Source organism: Anopheles ziemanni, chromosome X, assembly GCF_943734765.1.
Source record: "Anopheles ziemanni chromosome X, idAnoZiCoDA_A2_x.2, whole genome shotgun sequence".
Classification (NCBI taxonomy): domain Eukaryota; kingdom Metazoa; phylum Arthropoda; class Insecta; order Diptera; family Culicidae; genus Anopheles; species Anopheles ziemanni.
Window position 1 is genome coordinate 6,540,227 of NC_080707.1, and position 12,346 is coordinate 6,552,572.

General features: G+C 44.3%; 1 protein-coding gene across 1 annotated transcript; it reads left to right on the forward strand.

Moving 5' to 3' along the window:
* The first annotated feature begins 418 nt into the window (after window positions 1-418).
* LOC131290626 (mitotic checkpoint protein BUB3) lies at window positions 419-1,896 on the forward strand. Its single transcript, XM_058319788.1, has 2 exons — window positions 419-829; window positions 908-1,896. Exons 1-2 carry the CDS (start codon window positions 635-637, stop codon window positions 1,694-1,696), a joined length of 984 nt encoding a protein of 327 aa, XP_058175771.1. The 5' UTR covers window positions 419-634; the 3' UTR covers window positions 1,697-1,896.
* The last annotated feature ends 10,450 nt before the right edge of the window (window positions 1,897-12,346 follow it).

The window sequence follows — 12,346 nt, forward strand, 5'->3', positions numbered from 1 at the left end:
ACTACAATGACGTACAATCTAATAGAAAAGAGAGAATAAGAAGTGTAAGATTTTCGTACTTGTATTAACTACCGAACATTGATTGGACTATGTTTGTTCTAGTTGTATAATAATAAAACATAATAGAGCAGGTACCATGTTTAGAATGACCGCGTGGAATCAACTTTTTCGGTTTCGGTTTTGGTAAAATTAATTTTGTATGAATTATTTAAAAAAAAAAAGATTTTAGAGGTGGTAATAATTCAATTACAATTTGAATTTGAAGACAACATGAAAGAATTTCTAAAAAAAACGAATATTTTTAAATTTATTTTTATGGTTCGCGTTTATAACGTCCTATAATATGTGACATTTGTAGCAATAACACAATCTATGTCAACAAGTTTTCGTTTAGGTAGCTGACGCTATGACGGTCGCAAGAAAATAATTTCACCTCATCGTTTGAATCTTGTGGTTACTATCTAGTCAATACAACGGATATAGGACAGAGTTGTATCATTTTACGTTAAACAATCTGTCGGGGTAACGCGAAAACAAGCACCGTACATGCTTTGTTCGCATCGTAACAGTTACAAGTAGCGGTACATAGATTGGTGGTTACGAAAATCAAACAGCGTCGGTATTCTATTACAAAATGTCACGGAAACCAGAAATGCAGATCCAAAACGCACCGGGGGATGTGATATCGGCTGTTAAATTTTCTCCCCAAGGAAACAAGTTTCTGCTCGTTGCTTCGTGGGATTCCTGTGTTCGCCTGTACGATGTGGTCACCAATTCCTTGCGACACAAATTTTACCATTCGTCACCAGTGCTGGACTGCGCATTTTTGGTATGTAGGATTCCCTTGCATAGCCTTTTTCTCAAAACATACTCGTCTTAGCAGTTTGTTTTCCTTTTTGTTGCACAGGACGCCATGAAGACGGTCAGCGGTGGCTTGGACAATATTGTTAAGATGTACGATCTCAATACTCACGCGGAAAACGTGCTCGGTAGTCACAATGCGGGTGTCAAGTGTGTCGAAAGCTGCAAAATGCTAAACGCAATTCTTACCGGCAGCTGGGATAAGTCGGTTAAGCTGTGGGACTTGCGCGAGAAAGAGTGTGTTGGCACGTATGAGCAGAGCAACGGCAAGGTGTACTCGATGAGCTGCATCGACGAGAAGCTGGTGGTAGCCACCTCCGAGCGCAAGGTGCTGATCTGGGATTTGCGCAACATGGTAAACTACCTCGAGCGTCGCGAATCGTCGCTCAAGTATCAGACGCGTTCCGTGCGCTGCTTCCCCAACAAAGAGGGCTACGTGATGAGCTCGATCGAGGGCCGGGTTGCGGTGGAGTACTTCGACCCGAACCCGGAGGTGCAAAAGAAGAAGTTTGCCTTCAAGTGCCACCGAGCGAAGGAAGGGGACATCGAACTCATCTATCCCGTCAATGCGATCAGTTTCCACAGCGTGTACAACACGTTTGCCACCGGCGGCTCGGACGGGTACGTCAACATCTGGGATGGGTTCAACAAGAAGCGGCTGTGTCAGTTTCATCTGTACGATAGCTCTATTTCGAGCCTCTGCTTTAGCGACGATGGAAGCACCCTAGCGATCGCCTGTTCGTACATGGACGAAGCGGAAACACCGCCAGATCCGTACCCCAAACCGACGCTCTACGTGCGTTACGTCAACGAGCAGGAAACACGTCCGAAGTAGAGCGTAGTCAGCACATACACGACCAATCAATGTAAGACTCAATGAATATATTATCACACACTTTACCGTTCCGTTCGCTAATCAATGTCGGATGGCTTTACGTTAAATGTTTGTGCTTTAGATTATATCACTCAGAGAAGATGATGAACATCCGACATATGATTTATATTAACGTATTATTTATCCTATCGCCCATTTGCCAGCGAGTTGAATTAAAACCAGATATCGCGATCTCTCTTTTAAAACATTTAAAAAAACTGAACTAGTGAACTGATCTAAAATACATTTAGACTTTAGCTAGATTACGTTGTTACTTACCACGTAATGTGACATGTGCGTGAATCTCAAACCCATGTAACAAAAAAGGAATAAACGATCAGACATATAAAATAATATGCTGTCCCTGCTCAGATCGTTTCAAGCGTTTATTTTGAAACTCTTTAAGATACCGCTCTTTTCGTGATAGCTGGATATAATGGCAACTTTTTAAAGCCTTTTACAACGAAATAACAACTCATGCACCGTCACGGGTGTTAAGTCATGGTATGCATGGTGCCATTTCTAGTCGGGTTTAGGAAGCTTGTCCCCTCTGTGTACGTTCAATGCTTACTTTGCGTTGACTTTTCGCACCGTTGGCCACGCTCAATCCGACTCGGTGATTGTGTGGCAATCGAATCAGTTGTTGCCGACGGAACCAAGAGATAGCTATATAGTGTGCGTCCTCGGGATGGAACGAGCAAATTTTCATATGTACTTCCTGGCGATTTTGTGGTAATGCGCTGGTGATGTTGGATTCCGGAGGCAAACGTAGACAGCACCGGCTGCACTCGGTTGTAAGGGCACGTAAGGCAGGCACCAAGGGGTGCAGAAAAAAAGGGGGATAAGCGAAAGACAAACGCCCGAGTCGAGCTCGCCAACCCTTTAGGACCGTGTCACCGTGCGTTGGAAGTCTGGATGGAAAAGTTTTCATTTTACCTAAATTCAATTTGGACTGCCGCGAGTCTCGTTTTTGGCTTGGAGTGCGCTTCCACCGCCAACTCCGCAACCAGCATCCCCCGTATCGTTCCCACTGGGTTCCGCCCGAGCCGGTCGGAAAACGAAATAAAACAAACCGTTACCGTTTGCCGGCGGCTTTCGGAAGGTAGCTAAATTGGGTTCGCCGTTCTCGCCGAAACGGTGTGCTTCTACTTTTTTTTTCCTTCTACCACTCCCCCACCCCTTCACGGTTGGGCTTTTCACGTTGACGGTTCTGATTCAATACACTAGTGATTGCAAATTGTGTACCTATCTTGAAGCTACTGCCGGCAACACCGGTAGGGTTGCCTGGCGTTCCTGGCAGAACCCGGCCGGTGGAAACCACCCCCCTCCTTCCTATCACCTCATCCTGTGAGTGTGTGTGTGTGTGTGTTGGTGTGTTACTTTACGTCACGTCAGCGTAGCAATCTGGGAGAAGAAGTAACTCGATGGTCGTCGGGGGTTCCCTTTCTTGTTGCAGACGAATAAATTTGCATACAAATTTGTGGTCCCGAGAAGGAAGAAGAGAAAAAAATAGAGCCAAACGAAGGAGGAGAGGTTTTAGTTCGCACGCAGCTGCTCGCCGGTCACACTTGGCATCATGTCATATCTTCGCATGATAGGGTTATTTTATTTTGCACATCGGACCATACCCGGGGTCCGGACCACGCACGGCCACGCAGCATTGAATATGTATTTCGGTTCGCAAAGAGTGGATAGTAGATATATATTTTTTCTAAATACCACCGGCAAGTGAACATGCTCGAGCTTATCGTCCGGGTCAGTGTCAACCGTCCTTGCCGGCATGCCCTCGCTAAGCCTGCCCCCGTGCGACGCTGGGCCGGACTGGGGAATATTTGATCAGTCGATGGTTTCGAAAAATAAAAGAAATGCACAACATTGGCATTTTTGCAACCCCGGGGAAGCTCAATTTGTTCCCCGTTCATGCTGCTCTCACCGGTCCTGGACACGATCCCGCACTAAAATATACATCGAGTGAACGCACGGAGCATACCTAAATCGCTCGTTTCGCACATAGTTTTCCTTCAACCTCGCCTAAGTCCAGTGGCCGTGCGTTTCTCCTCCGTAATGGTCTCGACAAAGCCGAAGGAAACCGTTTGAGCACTACAAAGTACCGTCACAACCGTTACAACCAAAACAGAAACCACCATCTTGGGCACCGTGCACGTAACATCCCAAAGGATGCTTACTGCTGGCTGTGATTACCGGAACCTAAATTGGCGGGACAAACGGGTAAGCCCGCTATTGAGTTTCCCGATTGCCCGACCATCAGCCCAAGTGGTTTCCCATTGTCAATGTTGCGAGGTGCCATGGGGCAATGATTTTCGAGAGCATTTTTCCCTTTTCCGGCGGCTTTCCGGTGGCAATCTTTGCGTTCGTTTACTGCTCCGGACGGCAAGAAAATACCGGGATGATCGGTAAGAGCATCAGATTGATTCGCAGATTGAGGCGGATTAGGTTCGGTCAGTAAAGGCGAAGTCAAACCTCTCTCCCACTTATCCATTCCGAGCGCATTTCGCTAAGCCCGTGTTTGTTAACGGAAATGAAATGGCTTGCTGCAGCCCGTGTCAAGCCGATCCGTGCCATGCCATCGTCAGTCGAGGACTGTCGCGTCTTTACCGACCGACAGGTAGTTCATTTGGGGTCTTATTCACGAGTTGTCGAATAGATCGGAACCTGCGAGTTACGAACTAGGGATGAACGGATGAACTAGGGCATGCGCCATTGGAAAAAGGATATTTTAGGTGTACTAAAAAGTTTCGTTTCGTTTCCCTCCTCTTGGCCACCTGACGTTAAGAAATAACAAGTACTTACCATTGCCTAAAAACATAATTCCAGAACAAATGACGCAGCATTGGCAGAAAACTGTGCTGAAGGATAGAGAATCTATAATGTACGAGTGGAATGTTTGCATTATCAGATTGGAATCCTGTAAATTTAAGGTTATAGAAGAGCGTAATTTACCTCGTCTCATGTGCTGAAGCCATACTACAAACATGTCAAAGAACTCAAAACTCAGCTTGGAGCAAAAACTTTGACATTATTAATCAAAACTGGGAGCATCAACATTATTTAAGTGTAGTTGATTGTTTTATTTAGTGTTTTTCTTCAATGTTTATCTCTTTTGACTTCATGTTGCGTAGTTGATTGTTTTATTGTGTGTTTTTCTTCAATGTTTATCTATTTTGGCTTTATGTTTTAAAGTCACGAGCTCAAGATACTTGTTACCTTTAATTTAATTTTCTATTCGAATCTTTCGAGTTTAACAAATTGAAAGAGAGATCACAGCACGCATACGACATGAGGATGAATCAGGTAACGATTTTAAACATAATGACCGAAGGCTTTTCTTGGCTAGGTTTCGGATCGGTTTCGGATGGAAGCACTATGGTGCTGCTAGATCTATTAACACTAGAACTACCGGACCTGTCATTTCGACTGGTCAGGTACTTTTTCAATCTCATTTGTTACTTAAAGTTGAACAATTCTACCAAATGTTAATTCATGACTTTCACATACCCAATGAAATCTTAATTTTTATGTATTCAAAAATAAAATTTTCTTTTTAATAATGAAGATAAATTACGGTAATGTTTGTAGCGTCAAAATCGCGGTAGTTCTAGTGTTAAGCAACCAGGTTTATTGTAAATTGTTCAATTAAAAATGTCTTTCAATTGAAGCACTGAACGTGTTATTGTAAACCTACACTGCATGGAAAGAAAACAAATAAAACGGAATATAAAATGGTAGATAGCCATTGAATTGATGATAAAACACACAAACTTTGTTATAGTTTGAAGAACACCTTTATATCAACCACTGAAAATTCTAAGGAGAATAATGTACACAACCAACGTTTGTTTCGTGTCAGTCAAGTCTTGAGTAGGTATTAAAAACGTAAGAACTTTAGTCCGCTAGCCTCAAGGTATATATATTAGATATTATCTTTAGTATATTAGATATATCTATATTAGCTATATCTCTATATTTATTCACCTTGCGCTAGCCTCGGTTTTCGTCGAGGTCTAAGTCCAGTTTGGTGACGAAAACCGAGGCGAGCCTGTAAATAAAATTTCTTAAATCGACTTCTTGCACACTTTATGGTGTTGCACTTGATGATTGTTGTTGAACATCTGTGACGATCCCGGGGGACCTTTTTTAATTATTTATTTTTATATTTATATATGTTTCAAATTTTGAAAAAACTTACTTTCACACCTAATGACACGACTCAAGCTTCGGCAAGTGGGGAAACTGGCATGAACTGGGGATGAACGTTGGCCCCGTCCGTAGCTAGTGTGTTCGGGCAGGCCAGAGTGTTTCGGAGTGCGCTAGCCGTAGCCGGAAGTGAACGGTTAGTGCAGCCAGAGCGTGCACCAAGCACCGTGCGTAGGTGTACGTTTCAGCCGGGGCTTTTTGGTGAAACTGCAGCTGGAATTAGAAATTGATTGTAAGCTCGATGCTGATGCACCGATTAGGTGGTAAATGTCGGTGCAATTTTGCACAATCCCCCTCCTCAACCAACTTACGCCTCGCTTGCGTCCAGCGTAATAACTGCACCAACATAATTTGCTGTCTGTCAGGATCGCCGTTCTCACGGCGACGCTTGCCATGGCATGGCACCATGGCAGATGCTAGCACCGGGCTGCACACAAATAAAGCGTACCGACCGATCAAATTAGGTTGCTTCGGTTGGAGAGAAAATCGAAAATGTCAGCGTTTGAATATATTTTCACGCGCGTGAACATTCGACGCCAGGAGACTGGTGGCGGGCAGAGTGAAAGTAAATAGCATAAATAAATAAATAAATAAATAAACACGACGAAGATCCTTTGGTACCATCGCCCCGCGCAGTTAAGACGTTCGGCGTTGGTTCCGCGGCGGCAAAAAGCGACCGGCTTCCACCCCTCACTGGCACGACCGGGGCCAACTAAATAAAGTGAAAATAAATAGCGAAAAGTGGGTAACACCTTTGATGGTGGCTTAGCAGAGGGAAACCCGGGTTCGTTCGCCGTAAGGAAAACCGTGGCGTGTGCCCGATGCACGCGTGCGAAGAAACGACGCATCCAGTGAGCACCTCCCGGTGGTATTTTTGCAACACTCCCCAGCGTGCTGATAAAATTGCTTGGAAGAAGAGGATGAAAGGGGGAAGGAGGTGGCAAATTTGTGACGTTATAATCGAAAAACGAACAAACGCGATTCGAACAAAAAAAAACTAATACGAAGCAAAAATGGTACGAAAATGTGGAACAACAAAACGAACACCAGCAAGCAGATGAAACACAATTTTCTTTTAAATAAAGTCGATTATTTTTTCGCCTGTTGTTCTGTTGTGGGAGTTGGAAAATAAAATAGAATTTTCATTTTGAAGAACTTAGGGCAGGGAGTAAAAGGGCACACACACACACACACGTCAGTGCAGCCACATTTTTGGACTGTATTCACGACGTGTGCGATACGTACGCAGTACGGGGAGCTATGCATGACTCCATTGTTGCAAGGACCAATAAACGAAGGGGAAAACAATAGGGCAATACAGGAAAACAAAAACAAAAAAACAACAGGCAAATAAAGCCTTAAAAAAAACTAGGGCTCTTTTCAAGGCCAAGAAGAGTACTTTCAAAGTTGATGTGAGTGGAAAACCCGACCAAAAAAAAAAAAAAAGAAAAGGAATCACGCCGGTTTTGCGTTTCTCTTCTGATGCCTGAACACATGCTTGATAGCATCCTTCCTATTGAATCGCGGAAGAATATGAAAGCCTCCCGCTAGGGGTGAATAGATCCTTGCTTTTTGAACACAATACAGCAAAAAGAATGAAGACTATAGAGAGAATGGGGCAGACGCTTCAGAAACAACATAAAAACAGCAGAAGTAAACATTCTTACAAAAATGAAAGAGTAGAGAAAATATTGCCCACAGTAAAAGAAGGAAAAGTGTGCTGGAACAGAGCCAAGAAAGTGAATGAAAAGCGCACAAAGAAGGAAACAAAGGGCGCATACAGTGAGTGATACTTTGCCCTGCCACCATGGGGCTTAAAACAATTTCGCTTGCGGGGGAAAGCACACTGCAACTGTTAAATGCTGCTGCTTTTTTTATATTTCTGCAACAGCGGGGCGTCACTTCATTGGATGTAAAGTAAGTAACCTCGAATTAGAGACCATTCCAGTGTTCCCTTCTTTTACTGTCGCAGTTAAATCGTTTTTTTAAAGAGTTCACTATGGCTCACTAGGGAAAGGATCGAATCTAACCGGCCATTTTGATCCAAAAGCAGTCTCCAATGACGTTTGTTTGTTGTTCCTATGTTCTGTTAAAATAGATTAACAGGTTGAAATCAACTCGAATATAGTTGTCTACTAAATTAGAAGTATGCTACATTAATTACTAACAAATATCCTTTGGGGAGTTTGGTCTTTGTTTGGTTTTCTACCATTTTTTTTTTCATTTAACTAAGTTTATAACCAACTTTGTCCGACTTGCCCTAACTCAATGAATGCGATTTTCATCTATCAACGATTAATTAAAGCTTAAAGATCGTCCTTTACCATTAAAGCGTGCGGAAAGCTTTGTAAATTGGTCCCAAATGATTTATCTACAGAAGACAACGTTTTTTTTTACACGAACAAAAACGAGTAAAAAAGAAATGCAAGTATGCGTGTCAGTGTACGCCCATCGTCATCTTCTTGGAAAACGCGCGGTTTTCTAATCGCCTCGAGATGGTTTCGCTCGTTTCGTGCGAAACCGAGCCCGAAAGCCTCCGCACGCGCTTGAGGTGGTAGCAATCCACTTTGGGTCATGATTGTGCATTTGGTTAATTGGAGTTTGTGTGCGTGGATGTGTGGGTACATTCTTTCTTTCTTTTTTTTTATTGCATTGTTGATATATTGAGAGTGATGGAACGTTCGACACAGTTATCAATCTGCCAGCCGGTGATTAATTTCTGCTCCTTTTTCGGTTTCGGGATACATCCAAACAACTCCGGGAAGAAACACACACACACACATTCGTATACCGTTTTCCTTTAGTTTATTATTCTTATACTCTTCGGCTTACATCTAGTTAACAATTATGATTGAACAGCTTGCTTTTGTTTTTTTTTGTTCTATGTTTATCACATAAAGAGACATATACAAAAATCTAACCCCCTCCCCCCCCGCCCCTCCCACCGCCCACTTGCCCCCTCCCTTCGCTTTGATGCGTGTCCTAGAGTACGTGTTTTAGAGCATATCTCTATATAGATACATATACGTATATATATACGCGTTGCGTTGAGAACAACAGTTCTCGCCCAATTAACAGTGTTCATCTATCGGTCGGCGGATTCGACCTCCATGCCCGGGTATTACATATTACCCCCCTTTCCTACGTACGTCGTTACGTTTTTTTTTTTTTTAGCGTAACGAGACATTTGTTTGCGTTCGGTTTTTGTTTTGCCATCTCGGTGCTTACGTGCTTGGAGGCGTAGGTTTGATTACACCTAATTTATGTACAGCATTTTATAGTCTTGTTTCTTGTTAATTTCGCTTGTTCCGTGCGCGTTCTCCTGCCCCCTTCCCCGTCTGTGATCTTCTCCTGCGTCAAGAGGGGGGTTTTTTCCCTCTCGATTTTTCCGACAACATTTTAAAGGAAGGTGATGGTCCTGGTAACCGATTGGTTTGTTGCTTCGATGCCATTTACAGAGACTGGTTGGGGATGCCCACCCCTCTTCCACACACACACACACATACACAATTTGAGACAAAACAAGATAAAAACGAAGAAGTAGTATTGGGAAATAGTCGAAAATGCACGGAATTACCCGGTGGGAAATGGTTCGAGTTGTTCCACCTTTTTCCCCCCCTTGGTCCGCATCCTAACCTCAATCAATTCACTTGTTCTCGGTGTCTGTGACCGACTCGTTATCGTATCGCCCGGTTCGAAATGAAGTGCAATGACGGTGGATAAAATCCCCCATTCCAATGGGAATGCTGTTGATACTTCAAGCGTACCCTCAACCGGGTGCACTCGCACTTGCGAACGAACGGCCAACGGTGACAAGTGTCCCCCACCCCCACCCTCCCTCCAAGCGCAACGATTGAAGAATTATAAATCCTTGCGGAAAGCACGTACTGTTTATACTTCCGCTCGTAACGGTCGCGCGCGGCAGAAGTGTTTTCCGGGAAAGTCCGCTTCTCGCCACCGTTTGCGTTCTTTTCCGTTCTGTTTGTTTGCCCGGAGTTTCGCATCTCTCACCTCCTACCGGGCAAACGGTCGACTGAAGTGGGGGAAAAAAAAACACAAATCATTAAAATACACAGCGTCGGACAGCACGTTAAGACCGTCAAGGAAGTTTCGAATCAAGCGTTTGTTAAGTTTTTGGGAGGTCACTTTGTGGATGGATAAGAAGGATATATGAAAGGTAAATTGAGTAGTTAAACAAACAGTCTCGAAACATCGAAGCTCTGATTAAAGTGCTTAAAAAGGGTTAAACAAATTAAATAAAGATGTCACGAAAAACCGTTGCCAAAAAATAATCTTTCAATAAGATAAAACGATTGAACATTACAATAAATCCTTTCCACATCTTGCCTTAGGTCTTACCGGTCCTACATTCGACATTCAAACACTCGAATGTTCGCCATCGGTTCCGTCACAGTGGAAAAACCCGCACCCCCACCCGGTACCAAACCAAGAGCAAAGTCAGAGAAAGAACGAAACAAGAAAAAACAAGCAAAACTCCATCGAAACTTATCGCAACGGGGCAGAAACTTTACTTTTCCGTACAACTTTAAAACTCCAAGGCCGGGGCTTTCTTTTCGTTTCCGTCGTCTCTGGTGTGCGAACATTGGCGACAAGGGGATAGGGTTAGGTAACACAATTAATATGGTAATTAGAGGAATTCAAATTTTCCTGGATTTCCCAACCCCCACCGCTCAGGGGAGGGGAAAAAAAGAGAATAAAACAGTGCTCGAACTTGCCCGTTTTGCTGTTTGGCCGGGGTTTGGATTGCCCGCTCCAAGGGGTCCAAGGTGAGGATGGATAGCTGCAGAAGGAAGGAGATCGAGAGTGAGGAAAACTCTAAATAGTTACGACCCCATTATACGCAGGTCGGGCGGAAAGCGAATCTTCCGAATGCGAGCAAGCACGGGCAAGGGATAGGAAAAAATAAAAATCAGTACGGAAATAACTTTGTTTGATTAAAATTTGATTGCAACCGAGCGGCCGGGGAACGCAATGATAACGTGCGACCTTTGCGAGGGGGGGAGTGCGTCGGTTCCGTCACTCCACACTTCCTCATTAGCACGTGGTCGTTTGATGGCCGGAGCAACCAATAGACATGCCAACAATGGCGACCAAAAGCGACCAGCAAAGCGGAAGCGACAAAGTGCTGTCGTCGACACTTGAAAGAGGTACTTTAAATGCGACGTTACCTGACACACCGCTTCGGTGGAAGTGGAGTTTTCCGTTGGGGTTAGTGTTGTGCCAAGTAGCTCTTTTCAGTGAGCAGAGAGCCTGCTTGCTCAATCAGATGAGCAGAGTGAGCCACCTAGCTCAGCTTGCTCACCTACTGAGCTTACTCACCAACTGAGCTTGCTCAATTACTGAGGTGGCTCACCTACTGAGCTGGCTCGCCTACTGAGCTTGCTCACCTACTGAGCTTACTCACCAACTGAGCTTGCTCAATTACTGAGGTGGCTCACCTACTGAGCTTGCTCGCCTACTGAGCTTGCTCACCTACTGAGCTTGCTCACCTACTGATCTTGCTCACCAACTGAGCTTGCTCACCTGCTGAGCTTACTCACCAACTGAGCTTGCTCAATTACTGAGGTGGCTCACCTACTGAGCTTGCTCGCCTACTGAGCTTGCTCACCAACTGATCTTGCTCACCTACTGAGGTGGCTGTCCAAACTCAGTTGTGCTGGTGGCTCTCTTTGGGACCCAATACTGACTGAAACCGTTTTGGCATCAATTCCACTAATTTGGTCATTAAAAACGGTATTCTGTTTTATGTACCCTGCGTCCGATGTTCAGTTCCCTGTTGTACCTTGGCATAGGTCGATCTCAAGTAAAGTTTAACATTTACCAACCGCATTAAACGAGCTAGTTTGTCCATCTAACCGATCAACTTTACGACCTAAGCTAAAGTTACTCAGTTGTCGGTTCAAGGAGATAAAACATACTGTGTTTACTGAGCCACCAGCACAGCTGAGTTTGCTGAGCTACCAGCACAAGTGAGTTTGCTGAGCCACCTCAGTAATTGAGCAAGCTCAGTAGAAGAGCTAGATCAGTAGGTGAGCCACCTCCGTTTTTGTATCAGGGAGGTAGCTCTCTGCTCAGTTAGGTGAGCACTCACTACACAACACTAGTTGGGGTCGTGGAGAAAAACCAGAAAAGCTAAAAAAAATAGGGGGAGGAAAAAACCCCCTCCGTGAATGTGTCCATCCGCGAACGGTGTTTATTGCGGTCGGGTCGAGTGTATTTTGTTGGCGTTCCCTCATCGTATCGTAATCACGTTTGAGTATTTTTTCCATTTTAACGTTTCGCGCGGGGGCCGCATGATTGACATTATAGCTCCCTTCCGGTTCTAAGCGGGAAAGGAAAGGAAAGGGAAGCAAAGACATAAAAGGAACCCACTGA

Excerpts from the sequence above, each read along its gene's own strand:
- LOC131290626 (XM_058319788.1), top strand. The coding sequence starts at position 635 with ATGTCACGGAAACCAGAAATGCAGATCCAAAACGCACCGGGGGATGTG. Across the intron at positions 830-907 it reads TGCTGGACTGCGCATTTTTG|GACGCCATGAAGACGGTCAG; the intron begins GTATGTAGGATT and ends TTTGTTGCACAG.